The sequence below is a fragment of the Nannobrachium achirus genome (genome assembly GCF_963921795.1).
Source record: "Nannobrachium achirus genome assembly, chromosome: 1".
NCBI classification, from domain to species: domain Eukaryota; kingdom Metazoa; phylum Chordata; class Actinopteri; order Myctophiformes; family Myctophidae; genus Nannobrachium; species Nannobrachium achirus.
The window spans coordinates 17,624,172-17,645,145 of record NC_137810.1 but is presented as its reverse complement, the minus strand read 5'-3'; the positions used below and the strand labels follow the sequence as shown (position 1 = coordinate 17,645,145).

General features: G+C 41.4%; 1 protein-coding gene across 2 annotated transcripts; it reads right to left on the bottom strand.

Annotated features, from left to right (window-relative positions):
* Positions 1 to 1,380: 1,380 nt before the first annotated feature.
* Positions 1,381 to 18,139, bottom strand: tm4sf18 (transmembrane 4 L six family member 18). Of its 2 annotated transcripts, XR_013962330.1 has the most exons (5): positions 17,921 to 18,139; positions 9,039 to 9,107; positions 7,877 to 8,019; positions 2,843 to 3,725; positions 1,381 to 2,812 (listed from the first exon to the last, which is right to left on the bottom strand). XR_013962330.1 is itself a non-coding variant. In XM_080733375.1 (4 exons), the coding sequence occupies exons 1-4, from the start codon at positions 18,098 to 18,100 to the stop codon at positions 3,527 to 3,529; spliced, it is 591 nt and encodes a 196-aa protein (XP_080589501.1). In that variant the 5' UTR covers positions 18,101 to 18,139; the 3' UTR covers positions 1,381 to 3,526. The 2 variants fall into 2 exon arrangements, 1 of the variants encoding a protein (XP_080589501.1); XM_080733375.1 differs by having other exon boundaries at positions 1,381 to 3,725.
* Positions 18,140 to 20,974: the final 2,835 nt, after the last annotated feature.

The following is a 20,974-nucleotide window of genomic DNA, read 5'->3' as shown; positions in this document are numbered from 1 at the left end:
CAGGGAGTCCTCCTTTAGCACAGTGGTTCTCAAACTTGGGATCGGGACACCAAGTGGGGTCCCCAAATTATTTTGTGGGGTCCCCAGCCCAGATGATTATTTAATGTCATTGTTTTTTTCTCACTCAATGGTAAACAAACCAACACATATACATCATGGTAGGCCTATCTGCACATTTCTAAAGTGACAGTTTAAGGACTTTGAAGACCGTTTTAATGCCAAACTGGCCAAACTGTCAAATATTAAGTAGCCTAAGCAAGAGGCGAACATTGTGAAAATAGCCGATCTACATGCTCACAACGCCTCGCAACGAGCATGTAGATCTGCTATTTTCACAATATTTATGTGGAACCGAGTCACATTAATACCTACAATTCCAAGTGCCTGTCAGGGTGGGGGTCCCCAGTTCAAATATGTTTATTTTGGGGGTCATGGCCTAAAAAGGTTTTAGAACCCCTACTTTAGCAAATAGCATTGGATGGTGCTAAAATCGGATTTAAACTAATTGTCTTGATAGTTTAATGGTTGTTGTAACCTTGGGTCCACCTCCTGTTAAACCCCCCAGAGGTGCTTCCATCCGCAGCTGATAGCTGAAATATCTAGAAGAATCAACATCCCCCAGCTTGTGTTGGGGTATGATACATGCATAATGTAGTGCACAGCGAATTACATAATCAGTAACAGGAAGGGTTGGCAGTCGGGGAAAACTGGGCATCAAAATGGAGTGGGCATCAGGCCTCGGAAGAGTGGGCACCAGGGGAATTCTTAGTGTTCTTGTCCACAGAACACGATTCAGCAAGAAGTTTAGATTTACAGAGGTAAGGTTTAGGGACTGGGTTAAGACTAGGGTTAGGCATTGTTTTACTAAGTTTAGGGTTAGGGACCGGGTTAAGGCTAGGGTTAGGGACCGGGTTAAGGCTAGGGTTAGGAATTGTTTTACTGAGGTTAGGGTTAGGGACAGTTGCAAAAACGCTATGAAGTTCAACAAGGCAGAATTGACAGTCACAGCAACTACTGGCTAATCACAGCGCATCCTTACCGGGCAGACGCAACACGGGCACTGATTTGTGCCCACAAGACTGCATACCCCCCAGTTCTCCCCCATAAGGTGCCCACTCTTCTTGGAACTGGGTGAGAGGAGTGGGCACCTAGAGACTCTAATGCCCAGTCTTCCCTATCCCTGTCCTTGCTCTTATCTCTCCAGTGTGTTATATTGGTAAGTATATAGGTCAATGAATTAAGTCAGGCCAGGTGAAACTGGGAATTGTAATGTTGATAGTCAATCAATATCCCAGAAATGTCTGTGTCCTAGTTTCTGAAGTCTCTCCCCAGCCAAGTGCAAACTTTCACATTGAAAATGACACAACGACAAGAGACATCTACTGTACAATGGAAAATATGTATTTTACTCATGGCAACACAAACAAACATACATTAAAAAAATATGATACTAAATATAAAATGTCTTTAACACTGAGCTAGCATTCAGAAGACATCAAGACAAAAATTACAGAAGTTTCTGAAAATGGCAACAAATGTTATATAAAACATAACACACAAAAAAAACATTGACCTGTCTCTGTGTCAAACAAAATCCATCTCTGTTCCAAGAAACAGAAATGAACAGAACGGAAATTTCCATTCATAGCAATGCTGTGCTTCTGTGAGAGAAAAGTAATCAATTCGTTCACTCCCCCTTCCCTCGATGACCATACATGAAGTTAGATACTAATAGCATTATTAGGTTTTAGAAAAGTTATTTTTTACTGATTAGGTGCGTGGTCTACCTATGTTATTATTTTATTCCTATGCATTTGTTGTATGTACTGACATATTATCTTGCTTATTATATTGATGTATTCCCTGCTTATTGTAAGTCGCTTTAGATTAAAAGCATCTGCTAAAATGCCTAAACTCTAAACTCATGTGGTTCTCCATGACAAACTCAAACTGTGACTGTGACACTAATTATCTATTACTATTTTATATAGGTTATACAGACGTTCTTAAAACCAGAATTCAAAAGGATTGCAAGGCTAGTTCCTGGTGTATCGTGGTCATCTCCTTTGGCACTCTGTACATGGCGGTTGTAATGAAAAATAGCATTGTTTGTGGACAGTGGTACATTTGGTAGCTTCATTTCCGACAATATTCATCCCACAGAACACAAACTTCAATTATTATTCAAATTCTATGCTTCAGCCAAACAACACTTCTGCCATGAGTAAAATGTATCAGTTTCCTGAGTCTCCTACACCAATAGGTTTGCTTCCATAATAAGTCTGACAATAAGTGTATGAGCCAAATGGCAATTTAATACTGTATATTTGAACATAAATATAATTTCCGTCCAGTGTAATTATAGACACACCTTTCATGAGAATCAGTAGTGGAGTTGATACACAGGTATACGTGTTATTGTTATATCCACCTCTTTACATGGGATTACAGCAGTGACTCTCAACCTTTTTCATTTCCAATCTGCACTGTAGGATCCTCAGTGTTTATTTAACTGTGTGTGTACAAATGGAAACAAATGAACCCTTTATGGGTCCATTTGGTTCCATTTGTACCCTCACAGAGTTACAGTCCCACCAATTACCTTAACCACTTGCAACCTGGCGTCCCTATCGTGGGCAAGTCGTCGTAGGCAAATTTCTTTAAAAATGTCCAGACATTTTCAGTAATGTTCACAAATAATGAAAATAGAAGTGGTCAATTAGCATTGTCCACTATTAGATGGTGGGTTGCCATACCACTGACTAGATGTTTCATCTACAGCACAAGGTTGACAATGATTCTAGTGCACTAGCTGTGTAACCATCATTCTGAAGAAGCCTACAGACCACCGGGTGTTTTGAGATTAAGGCAGCGTGATTAATCAAAAGAATATACACTGAAATCACAAAATCGACAGGTGAATTAATCGTTTTGCCCCACATGTGCCAATCATCCAGCGATTAGCACCAAAATGTATTCCTACTTTAAATGCTCTCTGTTGAGAGTCACAAGAGAAACTAGCTTCTGGTTATTATCATTATTGACAATAGGCTGTCATTTTAACAAGATAGATAGATAGAACTAAAAAGTCAAAATGAAATACAGTTGTACTGGTTACACTGACATGGCTGTCAAGTGTGTGAGTGCATATGTTTGGACTGTAAGGCTATACATACACAATAAAATCCCCAGTGTTCATTTGTCCACGTGTAGCCCTGGGAGGGCTCAAATGGAACCAAATGGACCCATAGGGCTGTACTGAGTAAGTATGACGTGCATATAGGCATTGGTGTTGTGGCACACATCATGCATGTACACATTTTGCATATCGAATGCGTCCATAGACTGAGTTGTGTGCATGTCTGCGTATGTCTAAACACTGACGCTAGATGGGTGAATGCATGCATGTATGCACTGTATCTCTGCGTGCGCGTGAGCAAGCACACGTCTGTACTGTATATGTACATGCAGACTCAAGGTTTTCTATCTTGTGCATTATGTATCCATGTCAGTGTCTACAAGATCTCTAAGCATTGAGACTATATTCCTGTTTGTAGCAACAGGGCCTGCAGACAGCATTAACCAAACCATTCCCCAGCTGTAGAAGACAGATAATGAACTCCAGTACTGCCAGGCCCAATAACACACACAACAGAGTCACGTGCCACTCTACTATGTGGACGGGCTGTAGACACTCTGACCATGACTCTGGCTCCAACAGGTACCTGCGACAGACAGAAGAGGAGAGAGGAAAGGACCAAGACGTAAGGCAGGGCGAGGGAGAACCAGAGAGGAAGAGAGCGTGGGAGACAGAGGGAGAGTAGATCAGATGCAAGACTCCAAAATGTTAAGAAAGGATAGTCTATCCCACACTATTTGTACATGGATACAGTTAACATTGTGTTGTTCTTTTTTTATGCCTTAAATGTTTTTCTCTATTTCATTCCTGTTATTTATTTCTCTAAATGCTTTTTTATGCTGTATGTAAAGCCCATTGAGCTGCCTTTCTGTATGAAATTTGTAGGACAGGGGCGCCCGCTGGCCTGGGCGCATACCACTTAGGCATTGCCACATAGGCATGGATGCCTGGCGGCGTCGCCGGTTCGATTCACGATCCGGACGACCTTTGCCGCGTGTCACTCCCCGTCTCTCCCCCCGTTTCCTGTCAGTCTACTGTCCTATCAATAAAGGCATAAAAAATATGTATAATTTTAAAAATATATAAAAATGATATAATGCTTTCATACAGTCTAAAAGAGGACACCAAAACCAACAGGGTTCCTCAAGCAATCTACATACTGCATGATGAGATGCCTGCAATGGCCAGAGGGTGATGCTAGAATCAACATCATGAGGTCACATATACCGTTGCACCCTGATTCCTAACAGCGTCCATCAAAATGGAATGATGCGGGGGTGACTGCACTAGAACTCTTCTTCTGCTAGAGGGGCTAAAACAGTGGTTCCCATTCTTTTCAGGTCGGGACCCAAAAGAGAAATTAAACGTTTGCTGGGTGGGGACCCAAACTAGTGAAAATAGCAGATCTACAAGCTCACAACGCATTGCTTGTAGATTATTTTCACTACTTCTAAAACATTTGTTTTCTAATTTATGGAATTTCTTAGATTTTTCTTTGTTTTCTTTTTCTTGAATTTGTTTTTTATTTCATGAAAATTTAAGCTTTTTTGGGAATGTTTTTCGAAAATATTTTGAATAATAATAATAATTAAAAAAAAACGTGGGAAACCAAAAACAAATGAACCCGTAAAAATCTGACTGCGACCCACAAATGGTTCCCGACCCAGTGTTTGGGAAACGGTGGGCTAAAATACTCAATGAAGCATAATCCCAAGCATGTACACACACTCATACAGACACACAGAGATACAGATTCTACAGACTCACTGTGGTACATATATATGTCACAGTTAGTTTGAGATTCAGTTAGATTGAGAACAGGAGCGCTCGTTTTTGTGCACAATGTGGAGCAGGCGCCGCCTCCTTCGGGGAACTAGGAATAATTTGACTGAGGTTAGGGTTAGGATTAGGGTTAGGTTTAGGCATAGTTTTACTGAGGTTAGGTTTAGGGTTAGGTTTAGGGTTAGGGGTTAGGGTTAGGTTTAGGGTAAGGTTTAGGTGTTAGGGTTAGGTGTTAGGGTTAGGTTTAGGCTAAGGTTTAGGGTTAGGTTTAGGGTTAGGGGTTAGGGTAAGGTTTAGGGTAAGGTTTAGGTAGGTTGTCAGAGTTCGGTCAGTACTGTTTACATTAAGGAATCATATTTAGTGGTTCCTTCCTGTAAATAGTTCTGAGGGAATGATTGCACTCGCCATAATTTAAAAATGTAGGAGAGGGCTAGTATATTCTATACATTTCTTAAGTTCCCTATGGTTATAGTCTGTTTGGACTATGTGTTTAGGATTTAAATAGGTTATGGGCTATAATTAGTCCTTTTTAGTTTTTCCAAATGTTTACTAGCCTTTCTAGTGTTGTGTTTTTTATAAAACAATAGATGTCATAGTTATTGTCCACGACATTGCAAGCGGCGCGAAGGCCAGCAGACCTTGGTCCTGCTCTTCGCCCCCGAGCGCCGCAGGCGCGAGTGGCCGCGAAGAGCGGGCCAGGGCTGCGCGGCCGGCGGAGCGCCGCGCGAGTTACGAAGCCGTGGTGAATGCAATCGTTATATTTCTGCCCAGGCCGTGAGGCCTGGGCAAGCGCACGATAAACGCCATGACAATTCTTATTCTATTCATTTTACATTTCAAATAGGTTTCAATAGGTCTCCTTGCAGATTAAGTAAGTAATCCTGACTGTTGTATGACAGTCAGGGCCATTCACTTCAGGTATGACAAGGCTTGTAAGGTTTATTCAAATCTCAATTTTTTTGAGTTTGTGTTAATCCCCAGATCTTCTGTTTTAGGCATAACAAAGGATTCCAGGTGTGATAATGGTCCATCACTTGGGTCATTGTTATGGTTAGGGTGTGTTGTGGTACCCACTCCCTAGGCATGACAAAGGCCAAGTAGGCTCATTGTTGTTTAATCACAGAGGCATTGGGGGCCTTTGTGTTAGGGATTGTGTAGGTAGAGTGTTTTAACTTTTATAGATTTAGCCCTCCTGGGTATCTCGTATCTAGTCTTCTAATCCATTCCTGTTCTTGGAATTTCCTCTCTCCAACAGTCCAGTTTCTGTTGTGTTCTAGACCACACACCTTAAGGGCTTGGATCCCATGTGTTAAATAGTGTTTTACAATCAGTAAATGTGTTTCTTTATGGTTATTAATATTATAGCGATGTTGGTTAAGCCTACATGCTATGGAGTTTCCCGTTTCTCCAATATACTGTAGTTTGCAAATGTCACAAGTGATAAGGTATATCACATTTTGTGTGTTGTAGGGTATAATTTGTTTGATTTCAACTACATTTCTTTTTGATCTATTTATAATTTGTTTCTGTGGGCTGAAATAGCTTGGGGTTGGTTTTGTAGCCCTGTTACTTTGTTTCAAGTTACTCCGGACCAGGTAGTCCTTTAAATTTTTATTTTTGCGATAGGCTGAGATTATCTTGTAATCCTGTAGTAGATTGTTATGCCTATTTTCAAAGTTGCTTTTTAGGCGTTTGTTGGCCAATATGCTTTGGCTGGAATAAGTTGTTACTAGGGCTAAAAGGGGTCTCTGGTCTCTGATCTTGACCTCCTCAAAGGTGCTGTAGGCCTTTCTTAGGTAAGTTCTTGTGTAGCCTCTTTCCCTTAGGGCTTTGAAAAGAATTTTACATGCTGTTTCAAAGTCATTTTTTTGCGTACAAATACGTTTAAAACGCAATAACTGTGACTTGACGATTCCTGAAAAACAGTGTTGTGGGTGGAACGAGCTCTTATGTAATAAAGCGTGTGTGTCCGTAGCTTTGAAGAATACTTTCAGGTCAAGTTTTCCTGTTGTGTCAAAATATTTACCTTTGTATGTAGTGATGTCCAAAAAATCAATTTGTGTCATGTCTGTGACATATTTGACTGTTATTGTTCTGTGATGTGTGTTTAGGATTGTAATAAAATCCTGGAATTCCTCCATGGTGTATTCCCATGTGCCCCATATGTCATCCAGGTATCTGTAATAATGTGATGGTTTGAGTGGACATCTTTCCATTACTGATTCCTCCCAGGAAGCCATGTAGATATTGGCCAGTGACGGGGCAAATCTTTTGCCCATGGCTGTTCCACTGATCTGGAGGAACGTCCTGCCATTAAATTGGAAGTCATTTTTTGTTAAATTTATTTCCAATAATTCTAAAAGCTCTTTGTCTGGTCGCTTTCTGTCCGGGTATTTCCGGAATATGTCCCTGATGGCTTGTAGCCCTGCGTTTGTGTCAATATTTGTGTATAGACTGTCAATATCTATCGAAAATAATATCGCATTCTTTGGAATGACAATGTTCTTTATTATTTCCACAAAATGATAGGAATCCTTAATATAGCTCTTGTGTCTTATGGATAAGGGGTTAAGGTTTAGGGTTAGGGTTAGGGTTAGGTTTAGGTAGGCATAGTAGCATTCACCAGCGTGGGACTAATGCAGTCAAATGCTCTACCACTGGGACATGAGGTGAACAAAAACAAGCGCTCCTACCCCAATCTAACTGAGTTACCCAAACTAACTGTAACATATACAGTACCTAACAATAATCCACATTTCATGCTGTCGGGTGGAAAACTTGTATTTCCCAAACCGTTTTTTATATTGTGAAAATATATTTTCACAACTGTTGTGCGAAACTCTTGTCTGAAGAAGCTGGGCATTAATATACAAAAAAAAAAAAAAATGAAATATGGAGATATACAGTATGCATTCTCATCTTATTCCAAAATCACGGGCACTATAATCCACTCACTTTCCCCCCTGCTGTTCAAAGGGGTCCGTCCATCCCAGGGCTGTGAAGCAGTGGGGACCCTCCAACAAGGCCAACCCCGACATGACAAAACTGTAAGCAGAGCCAGCCAGGCCCACCACAGCAGCCAGAACGGATCCACACATCTGGAGAGAGAGAGAGTGGGGGCATAGGAGGACACAGGCAGACGTTGAGACGTGAAGACAAGGACATACACAGAGAGCATGAGAACTGTAATTGCAAGTGCAATTATGTAACAATTGAGTATGTGTTCTCTTTCTCTCTCTCTCTCTGTGTGTGTGTGTGAGTGGGAGAGACGGAGAGAGAGAGAGTTCCCGCTGTCTGTCCATTTGCGTGAACGCAACAGCATTTCAAAAGTTTATCTCTGTTTTAGACAGATAAGACGGATGGATGACACTCTCTTTCTCACGCACAAACGCACATGTGCGCACGCACGCACGCACGCACGCACACAGACACACACACACACACACACACACACACCACACACACACACACACACACACACACACACACACACACACACACACACACACACACACACACACACACACACACACACACACACACGCAGACTCACACACACAAGAGAGATAGAGAGCTGAGAGATATGGAACAGCAGCTGCTTAAGCTGTGGTGTGTTACTGCCTACATTAACAATAGAACCTTTGTGGACCTTTTTCATGTGGATTAGCATTCCACTTCATACGGACACAGCATTGGCATTATTAACGAGTGGTAATAACAGATTATAACAGAAGGTTGAGGTACACTCTGCTGCTCTACCATGACTCTGACAGTGGTAGTGATACATTATATTTTCAGAGTGACTCTTGTCTTGACCGTGGTCAGACAGAATAGGGTTGTGACATAGCCTTCGCTTCCCTCCAGTACAATTTGTAGCAGTGGTTCATAAAGTGGGGTCTGGGCCTGGGTCCTTGAGGAGGTTCCAGACAGTCCTCAGAAAATCAGTTAATATACAGCATCAAAATCAGTTAAAAAAAGAAAACATATTGGAAATACATTTTAATGACACAAATCCTTGTATGGGGGTTGGCACAAAAATGTCTTTGACATGGAAAGGTTTGAGAACCACTTGTTTGTAGGACTTTTAATAATTATGGTGGAAGGGGTAGTTCCTCACCATTAAGCCCTCATTGTAGCAGCAGCTACATTTCCCCAAAGTGGTGAAGACCACAGCTGGAACCAGCATCTGGAAGCAGAAGAAAATAAAACTTAAAACAATTATTCAGACAATGCCTTAAAAGAAGAAGAAAAGAAAATCCTGCATGTCAGCTCAGTAGTGTTGCTCTATAGCACTGTAAACCCCTGAGTTCTAATTTAACTCTGTACTTGGATTTGACCCACTGCCTTGCAGGTTTCTCATACAAAACATTATTGCATATTGTTAGGGCTGTTGGGCAGATCCACATTTTGGACATAATGATGTTTCCACCCGACAGCGACGATATTAGGCTATATATCCACAATATATTCTCCATTTGTGTAAAACAAATTAATTATTGACTCTGCTTCTACATCATAACTGCTGTCTGATCAGTTCCACTTACTCTTCTGCTCTACTACAGACATCATTCATAATTCAAAGTTTTATTGATGAAGAAGCAAAGAAATCAACAGCCAAAGAGAGCAGCGCCTGCAGTTCACTTTTGAGGGGATACTTTGACATTTTAATCAATCCAGATATAATAATACTGATTAGCCTGGTAATCCCAGTGATCTTTGTTACTCATTCAAGTTCAAGTTTAAACCGTGAAATTCCAGTACTCTGACCAGGGACGTGCTGGCCATTGGGAAAAGAAAGACAACTCCCGAACGGCCGGTTCATTCCCTGCCGGTCCAGGCCGGCCATTGGGAAAGAATTTGAAATAAAATGTCGGCCTTCGTTCCATTTTGGGGGCTGGGCAGTCAACAAAGTAAATCGTCACTGTCGGGCAGAAACCTCAAACCTCGTATCTCCAAGTTTCAAATTTGCAAATTTTTTCGCAAAGCAAAGCCCTGCTTCACCATACAAGGCCGTTGCACAAAAGTAGTGAAAACAGCAGATACAAGCACACAACGCCTCGCAGTGCGAGGCGTTGTGTGCTTGTAGATCGGCTGTTTTCACTAGTTTAAATAATTTCTAAAATGATAAATACAAAACAAACGGTTTTGGACATACAAGGTCACTTTCCACCCAACAACGACAAAATTTAACTCATGTAATTGGCCCACTGGTTGTCACTTCTCTTTGAGTAGCAGCAGCAGCACTATATAGCGCGCAATCTCCAACTCTTTTTCCCTGAATCAGCTGAATCAGGGGCCCAGCATGTCCCTGCACGTCCCTGACTCTGACCTTCCTCAACAGTCTGGATAGAAATAAAAATATATACAGTATGTTATGTACTAGAGGAGACTCCTTACCTCCTTCAAAAGAGCACCTATGTATAAAAGCCCAAATATAAATACGAAAAAGTGTGCTAGCAACTGCACAGAATGGTAAAACCGTGGCTAATTGCGACCTACGGTCGCTACTTAGTATGAAAGCCTCCAGCTCATGTCTGTCTGTCATTCCAGCTCATGTCTGCCTGTCACTCTTCAGACATCACAATGACATTATAGCTGACCTGTCCTGACATCACCTCATCCCAGCTCAGCAGAAGGATGTAGCTGACCTCTTTTGACATCACAATGATGTTTGCAAATGAATTCCGTCCTTGTCCCTTTTATGCCCATATATGGAGATCCCTGATGTCATCAATATTAAGCTCATGTGCGTCACAGTGCGTGACACTGTGGCCACATTTTGTCCAACTTAAACAACCAAACGCAACGTAAGTCACACTTACAAATTAGTTCCATCCTTGACTCTTGTATGCCCATATATGGAGATCAATATTAAGCCCATATCTGGGAATGCCCATATATGGACATATTGTGTCAGTCTCATGTGGTCTGTGACATCAAACATCTATGATGTCAGACACACGCTTCTCGCCCTTAGGGCGTCTTACTGGTGTCTTTGCTAACCAGTTTTCACAAAACTGACAAAAAACAACCCAGAAATAAAGAGACAGAGAAAGATGGAAAAATATGACAATTCTACATTTGTATGATGGCATTTCCTGTCCTTCTCCTCCTCACTTCTCCCCCCTCTCTCTCTCTTTCTCTCCTTCCTCGTCTCCTCTTTCCTGTCTCCTCCTCCTCTCTCCTCTCTGTTTCTCCATCACACACAGAGGTCAGGGACCCTAAATCACAGCCTCACAGAGGGTGGGAAGTTCTCAAGGTTTGACACGCACACACGCACGCACGCACGCACGCACGCACGCACGCACGCACGCACGCACGCACGCACCTTGTGGGGACCTACTATTTGGTCCCCACAATGTCTACTTCTCCAATTCTACTATACTTGTGGGGACATTTGGTCCTCACATAGTAATATAAACCTGTTCACACACACGCACATACACACACACACACACACGCACGCACGCACGCACGCACGCAGAGATCAAAACATCACCACATAAACATCCTGGATGCCCCCCCTAAACTAAAGAAGTGTATCCTTAACGTACAGGAAGACAGAGAGGGAATGAGTCAGTGTGAGGAGGGAAGGAGAGAGCATGGGGTAAAGAGAGACAGAGGAAGGCTGGGAGAGTGAGAAGGAAAGAGAGAGCAGGGGTGTCGCACCAAATTCTGGGCCCTGGGTACAAGCCTACAAGGATTCACTGCGGGGCCCCCCATGAATGTGCTTCATAGGGGGAACTGGGAACTCATTATTACGGATTATTTTGTGCTTTAACTATTGAAAAATAGCAGATATACAAGCTCACAGCGCGGCACCAAGTGCCGCGCTGCGAGCTTGTAGATCTGCTATTTTTGAAAAAGAAAGTGCTCAAAGTTTTTCATGTGAAGGGCCCCCAAAATGATATGTATTTGGCCACGGACCTCCATCTCATAATATTTAGTTCCAGGGAAAAATTTGAGTTAAAAACGTTAATACATTTAAAAAAAAATACATACATTCAAAGATTTTGCACACATTTTCACGACTTTTCAAAAATAGCAGATCTACAAGCTCTCAGCGCGGCACTCGGTGCTGCACTGTGAGCTTGTATATCTGCTATTTTTCAATAGCTAAAGTATAAAATAATTAAGGTCCCTCTGCCTTTGAGGGAGGGCGAGTGTCCGCCTTGGGCCCTAGTAACTCAGTCCCACTCCCCCCCCCCCCCCTTGTGACGCCCCTGGAGAGAGGATGTGAGAGACAGAGGAGGACAGATAGCTATAGATAGACTCATCCCAGAGGGTCCAGCTTTGCTCTTTGACTGTGAGTGTTCTGCCATTTCCAGAAAGAGAGAACCGACAAAGAGAGAAGAAAAACAGCCAGATGAGAGGAAGCAAAGGTCACAAAGACACAGCATTGTGCTCCCTAATCCCCAGAATAATGATCCCTAATCTAAAGTATTTAGCATGTTCTAGAACTTCTAGCCTGATGAAACTTCTGTTTACAATTCTACTAAAGTATATTTACAGACCCCAATCCCCATGTTTCTGTGTGTTTCCTAAACTCACCAGGCTTGAGTTAAGGTCCGCCTCGCCGAAACACCCCTCTCAATAATCTTAAGTATGAAAGTGCGTATGAACGTTAGAATTAGTGCCCTTCTTAGTGCAAAGCAATACTGTACCTACTACCGATCCATTACAATAATACACATAGCATAATACGCTCAAAGCCATATCCAAACTATAACAATTTAACTGATATTATCAGTAAGAGTTTTTATTTTGAGCACAGTAGTGACAAATTAATAGCTTTCTCAGTATGTTTTCTCTGTCTGACTTTATCCACCCTCCATGTGTCCAGCAAGGATTTCAGCCACTCCTGGAAGTTCTCGCGTTTCCGTGAGGCGGGTCTTAACTTAAGCCTGGTAGGTTTAGGAAACACGTTTCTAGTCTTGACGGTATATAGGCTATAGTTCAACAAACTGGAGCTGAATTATTTCCTCATGGGAATCCAAAGACCCAAGTAGTAACTTTTTTTTAAATAATTAAAGGAATCAATTCAATCTCACAGCAGTTTTAATCAGAGCTACTGTGCACAGAATTGTTGTACTAACAATCATCAGAGCTGCAATTAATGCACCTTATGTACAGTATATATTTACTCCATTTTAGGAACATTTAACATCTCTGACCAGTTTTCCTTGTTTGTTTTTTTCGATCTCTATTATTTTCCTCTTTCATGAAAACGGCAAATGAAGGGAGCTTTTACTGCGAACAGTTTCACCCACGTTTTTACATCTGAGCAACACATTTATTGTCACCTGTGATGTAGTCTCTGGACAACTATAGGGCATAGCTGTGGGCGTGGTATACTGGTGCCACTTTTCCAATAGACTTTTACAAAAATATTTATATCAATTATTTGAAGCATAGAATCAAGCCATCCAGGATGCTGGTGAATCATGACCATAAAACATTTGATTCTGTTCAATCCCGAGCTCTTCTTGACTGTATTGGAAGTGTCCTTGAGCAAGACACCCCTTCACTGCTCCCAATGAGCAGGCTGGTGCATTGCATGGTTTCCTTTGATGTGCACATTGTGGATTGCTTAGAGAAAGGCCCTATGTAAAGGCGCTTTAAAAAAGTGAAAATGTTGGTGTATACGGTCGGGGGTGCTAGAGTAAAGGCCATTGGGGTCAGTATTGTTAATCCTACAAACAGATTATGAGATATATTGTGTGCAAGGCTGGCATTTCGGCCTCAGAATGGCACAAGAGGAAAGGTCATGGGGGTCCCTCAATAGTTTCATTCTCCAGGGAACATGAATGCTCTCTGCAAGTTTCATGGCAAATGTATGTGTCAAGGTCAACAAAATACACACATAGTATTGTAGATTGTTACATCTCAGTTTCTAACCAGCATAGTGTTATAAACAACTAAACTATTGCAGATATACGTATTTGAGATTCTGCCATTAAGGGGACTTTAGTTTCTCTAAATACTATGCAAGGTCTTAATATAAACTCAAGTTTTTATTTATTTCAAATATTTCTATTGTGTTTCAGTGGCATGTCACATCTGGTCTGTATTTCTCAGTTTTACCCCTGTCCCTCCCGTCTTCTGCATCAGATTTTGCCGACCAAAATTAATTGTGTTACATATTTGCATTATTTATTCACAATATACAGTATAGGGTGATATCAGGTTAAGGGGGCCACGGCCCTACCTGACCCTATAGACAGGGGTGTCAGTTCCATTAAGTAATATAATAAACATGATTTCTAATACAAAGTGTGCTCAAGGGCTTTTAGTTTGAAACCACAGTGTTAGAGTTAGTCCACATTAAGGCATTCACCGAATATTCGAATATCAAAGTCACTATTATATACGTTGTTCACCGAAGTCGAATATTCATTTTTTTAGTTTTTTTTTTCTCTCTTTTTTAAAAATAAATATTGTTTCTTCATGGTTATATACAGCTTGGCTAGATATGAAGTCATAAGAATGAGTTGTCAATGCCCCTGGTGGATGAATTTGTTAATGCTCTATATACTGATGTCATGCGTCACGTTTAGTCTCACAGAACTAATTACCAGAGGAAAGAAACAGCGGCCAGCCGGCAAACTCAATGTCATGATGGAGGAACTGAAAATTTCTTGTTTTTACTGGATAAAAATGTCGAATATTCAACTATTCGATAACTTTAAGGTATTCGAATTCGAATACTAAAAATCACTATTCCTGAATGCCTTAGTCCACATGGCAAATATGTCGTTATGAAGGTTATGCTTTCAAGGAACATATATAAACATTGCCTTTTATTGTACAGTGTTTAATTGCCTGCAGTTGTACAAGCTATGCAGTATCTCTTCCTTTTGTCTTGGATCTTTTTCATGAACAAATTAATGAACTAATCAAATGAAACATTTTATAGGGTGACACTTTGTGCATACACAAACACAGTTCTCTCTACTGTTCAACAAGTCTAATCTGGTCCAGGAAAATACAACATCTCCTCTGTTCTATTAGTAAACCAAACAGAACGGCTCCTTTCTGCTCAGTCAATGAGTAGTGGGTACAAACAACTATCAGATATATGAATTGACACAACACTCCATTGTTCACAATGAACAACAGAGGCAAACAACTCCCACAAAAGATGCAATCATTATATTCAATTCAAAAACGTGAAATAAAGTGGCATTTGGACCTAAATTCTATTTTTGATCATAAATGCAAAAACAACCACACATAGTGTGAGTGTTAATTCACAAAACAAATGAATAAATTAATATTGATAATTGAATAGCCTACATTAGCAGTGTACTAGTCAAACTAAATGTAATGCCTCAACTCCTACAATTCTAAGTACTTGACAGGTTGGGGGTCCCCAGTTAAAATATGATTCTTTATTGGGGGGCCCTCAGTTCAAATGTGATTATTTTGGGGGGTCGTAGCCTGAAATGTTTGGGATCCCTTGCTCTAGTACACTCTTTAGACCAAGGGTCTTCAACAGCGGGTCTGGTACTCCTAGGGGGTCCTCCAAATCTTTGTGTGATAGAAACCTTTTTCTCCTTTTTTATATTAACCACTTGAATACTAGCGTCAATATTCAGAGAACTTTAGCCAAAAATAGCAGATCTACAAGCTCACAACGCCTCGCGCTGCGAGGTGTTGTGAGCTTCTAGATCTGCTATTTTCGGCAAAGAGGTTTGGTGTAGAGTGTAGAGGGGAAAAAGAATGTCAAGTTTATTAAGTATTGATAGTGCAAGTGGTACGTGTATACGTATCTGAAAACACAAATTGACATGAATCCAAAATACACTGATGATTGTGCTGTCAAACAATGAAACTATATGGAATCTATGAAAAAGTTGTGGGGGTCCCTGCTTCATCTCTCTCTCAACTAAGGGGTCCTTGGCCTGAAAACGTTGAAGACCCCTGCTTTAGACTGTTTAGAGTCTAGTACACTCATCAGTCTACTCTGGTACAAGCTGCCCACTGCACCAAGTACATGTCCCACTAACTGACCCCTGCTGTCTCAACCTACCACTTGAACCCTACAGAATACTTCATTGACCGGAGTCCCCCAGGGGTCTACTGTATAAAAGGCTAGCTAGCTCCCTTTTTCCCCTCTACACCAAATGCCTTCACGGAAATACATGATCTCAAGAGCTTGTAGATCTGCTATTTCCGCTGAATGTTTGCCCCAGAATAGGCACTCTATATAAAACACAACACATCATTATTGTCTGAAACTATTGTGTTAGGAGAGATTCTGGACCCTGCTCTGCCTTTATTCAATTTCATACAAATAGTCAAAGATGCATACATTCTCAAACTCTGCTGAATTCAGTCGACCTAGATATACAGTATAATAGCTGTCCTAGTAGCTGAGACACAGATTTCAGCTGAACGGAACATATTGATTTGAAGTCCTTCGTGACAGTACAAGAACTAGCCACTCTTAAATTCTAGCAAAAATTGATAATTCATGAAAACAAAAAAGCGCAGAAAAGAGAACAATTATAGGTTCAACAGAGGGACAATACTAGGATCAGACCTTTTTAGAGGGGCTCAGCCTCTAAGGCCACCGGATAACAGTTGCATTAAAACATACATTATTTCTGCATACCTGAATACATACAACACTTCCTGAGTCCCTGCAGTCCCATTAAGGACAATGAAAGTGTCTTAAAACAAAAATGCACTGATGGGGTTTATGCATGCATATTATGAAATTAGCCATTTCAGACACAAGCAGAGAAGGGGAAAGGGACTTTTTTTTATTATAAGTTTACTACTGATGGTATAGGAGGATGGAGGACCTACCATGCCTGAATCACAAGATGCTATTAAATGACAAACTCAAAACCATATATTTGGACATGCCAAACTATTGAAAACACATTGGTCAGAAGGAAAATAAGCAGCAACGCCAACGCCAAACTTGCAGGCATATACTGTGTAGGGGGGGGTCTAACGGTCTGAAAACAGTCCTGGCAGTTTTAAGACCCTTTCAACTGAAACTTCTACAATTAGCTCTAAGTATAGAGAGAAGATTAACCATTTGAACCCCAGCATCTGTATTCTGGTGGTAACATTTGCCAGAAATAGCAGATCTACAATGTCACAATGCGACACACTGTGAGCTTGTAGAATGGGTATTTTTGACGAAGAGATACTGTATGTACTGTAGCTGGACAAAAGTACAATTGTATAACTCAGGTCAGTTTGGACTAAGGATAGAGGGTTTAAGTAAAAAAATACATTTACTAAAAGGGGAAGACCACCCATTTTAAATATTGAACTATGTCATTAATATACCTTAGAGGAGTTGTGTGGAAATTTAAAAAAAGGTTCCCCCTCTTCTGTGTTGCCTAGAACTGGAGGATTGATTTTGGGGTTTGTATTGTAAAGTACAACGGTGTGATGTCATCACATTGTACTTTACAATACAAACCCCAAAATCAATCCTCCAGTTCTAGGCAACACAGGAGAGGGGGAACTTTTTTTCTATTTCCACACAACTCCTCTAAGGTATATTAATGACATAGTTCAATATTGAAAATGGGTGGTCTTCCCCTTTAAGGACAGTTTTATATACATGTATAGGTATTTGTACTTTACTTGAGTATTTCCAGTTTTCAGTACTTTTACTCCCCTACAATTATTTGAAAACTGGAGTTACTAGTTACTTTGCAGATATAAATGATTATTTCAAAACATACATTAATCCACTTTAGCCCTATTTTATACCCAGGCTATTTGAAAATAGCCGATCTACAAGCTCACAACTCAGTTGTGAGCTTGTAGATCAGCTATTTTCACACATTTTTGTACTTTTACTTTTGGTACTTTAAGTATATTTTGACACCAATACTTTCGTACTTTTACTCAAGTACGTTTTGAACTCCAGACTTTGACTTGTTGTAACAGAGTATTTCTATATTGCAGTATTGATACTTTCACTTAAGTAAAACATCTGAGTACTTTTTCCCACCGCTGTGTACTCACCAGCAGTCCTCCACCTCCTAGTCCACCAAAGTAGTAGATGAATCTGGCCAAGTGGTCCTCCTGGAGGTAGGTGATCTCTCCCATAGGAAACAGCAGCAGCAGGTTGGCTATGATGGAGCACAGGGCCAGGGGCAGCAGGGCCAGCCCCAGAGACCTGGCGAATCCCACTGAACAGCACATACTGTATAGCACTACACCCCAGAAACACAACCGCAGGGACCAGAGGACGGCGAGGGAATGGACAGAGGAGAGAAAGCCAGGAGGAGGTCGAGGGGTGGGTCAGGCCAGCTGGAGAGGAAATGAACAAATACTGATGGGGGCCTGATGAATGTGTGTGTGTGTGTGTGTGTGTGTGTGTGTGTGTGTGTGTGTGTGTGTGTGTGTGTGTGTGTGTGTGTGCATGCATGCATGTACGCATGTATAAAGGGACTCTCCTCCTCCCATACAGAAGGACTTCTGCCATGACGCAAGGCACCTCAGGAGAGCATATCATTTAGGCCCATGTGGACACGTGCACATGCACGCACGCACGCGCGCGCACACACACACACACACACACACACACACACACACACACACACACACACACACACACACACACACACACACACACACACACACACACACACACACACACACACACACACACACACACACACACACACACACACACACACACACACACACACACACACAGGAAGGGGGCTGAACAACCCCATGTAGAGAGTTGAGCCAGAGAAATATGACAAATTCCACAAGAACAGAGACCACAGTGTGTGTGTGTGTGTGTGTGTGTGTGTGTGTGTGTGTGTGTGTGTGTGTGTGTGTGTGTGTGTCCTCTTAAGCAGGGCTTCACACACCATTCTGGACAAAATAACTCCCTAAACAATGTCTCATTAACTTCTTTGTTTCACACCACTCAATAGGCTCTATGCATATACGCCATTTTGTTCTACTTCCGGGTGTCTTTTGACTTCCTTCACAAGTGTTACTGATGATACTAATGAAGGGTCTGTTTGATTTATTGTACACCCACTGGTGTAGCAGAGTGTTTCCAGTGAGCCAACATGCACAATATCAGCACCTGACTCTGTTTGACCAGAATGGAACAGACCCTTCATTAGTATCATCGGTAACACCTGTGAAGGAAGTTGAAAGACACCCGGAAGTAGAACAAAATGGCGTATATGCATAGAGCCTATTCCACTTCTAATTGGAAATCATTTTGCCTAGTACACACATACACACACACACGCTCGCGCGCGCATAGAGATCTTCAGTAAACACAAGCGTAGTTCAGTGAAATTGTATAATACAATTAATAAAACTTAGCGACAACAGTAATAAATTAAAGTGAAAAAGTGTATCAAGTAAGTCAGGAATGTAATTGTAGAACATTTCAAAAATGATCTTATTTGTGTAAAATAACTAAATAAAAGAAAATATGGACATGTACAGCCAATATGAGGTGTCATATATATAACTATACAGTATGTTGCAGTCAGGGCAACAGTATCCAGAAAAATGAATGCATAATATAATGGCAGAATAACTTAGCAACTGGGAAAAACAAAATACACAGTACGTGTACATGCAGCATAAGGGTGGCCAAATACATGTACAGTTTTCTTAAAAAAAAAAAAAAAAAAAAGGTTGTGAGCAGACTGAAGACTGTAGACAGTTGACCTGGCAGTTTGGTCCTTGTTCAGGTGCCTTCTCTCTGGATCAACATGATAACTCAGCGACTCAATCTAGGTCAACAGGTCATAACAACTTCTACTCTAGATCTATGACTGCATCTGGACCCTCCGTGATGCCGTGTCAGAGGCTGAGCTATAACAAGTGTGTGTGTGTGTGTGTGTGTGTGTGTGTGTGTGTGTGTGTGTGTGTGTGTGTGTGTGTGTGTGCGTGTGTGTGCGCGCGTAATGAGTTTTATAATCCAGCTGGAATGCAGCAGATCCAGAGATCAACTGGGCTGTAATCTGGAGTTGACAGCTAACGAGGCACACTACCAGCAGTATGTCTAATTAACACAGCTTATAAAAGACACAGTATGTGAGTGTTTGGGTGGACGGAACACATGGTTCTTTCTGGTGCTGGTGGCTCGGCACTGGAAGGATCAAGGCAAGTAAGGAGATCAACAGCAAACAACAGTCCACTTCAACCTGCCGTTTCTACTTCAACAGAATGATTTGCCACTGCTGCTGCTCTGCAACAGCAGAGATACAAACCATAACTAAATACATGTCTGGGAACCTAAAAACAGGCTATTTTACAGGCTACTTCATGGACTTCAAATGAATGGAAATCAAGACGATAGATGAGTAGCATTACTACTATAATATGACTAGCCTAAAGTGTTCACTTGCATACAGTCACCCTTACATTACAGGCACCCTGGAAGTCGTTGGTAAAAAATAACATTCATGCACAGTAATTTTGTCTTCTTCTTCATAACCCACCTCTGCTACCTGACACCATGTTTGAAACAATCTATACTGGTTTTTCACATTCATTCCATCTTCACATCTATCCGTTGCCCCTCTCCTCTCCTCCTTTCTGTCCTCGTCCATTTCTTTTAGTTTTCAGCTCAGCATGATGTGGTCAGGGACAGCAAGGCGTGCCCCTCCCTCTCTGCTGCTAAAAATACAGTTGCTGATAACCGCCCAGTGTCACACATGCATAGGTATACACATACTGTACAACAGCACCCGCCAGTTCTCTCTCACACACACACACACACACACACACACACACACACACACACACACACTGACTGTGGTTGAGGTGTAGGGTTCGTACATACGCGTCTCTATTATATCATACTGTAACTACATGTCTGACATTTGTAACAAACCAAACTGCTTGAAAATGTGTTGAAAATCCAGTGAAATTCTGTTTCAACAGACATTAGGAGACACGGCTCGCCTTCCACAATATGGTGGCCGCGATGACAAATCGGTCCAATGAACGGCAGCAGACAATGAGGTATATAGGTTTATTTACTATGGGGATCTGAGCTTGATGACTCAGACAGGAAGCAGGAAGTCCCTC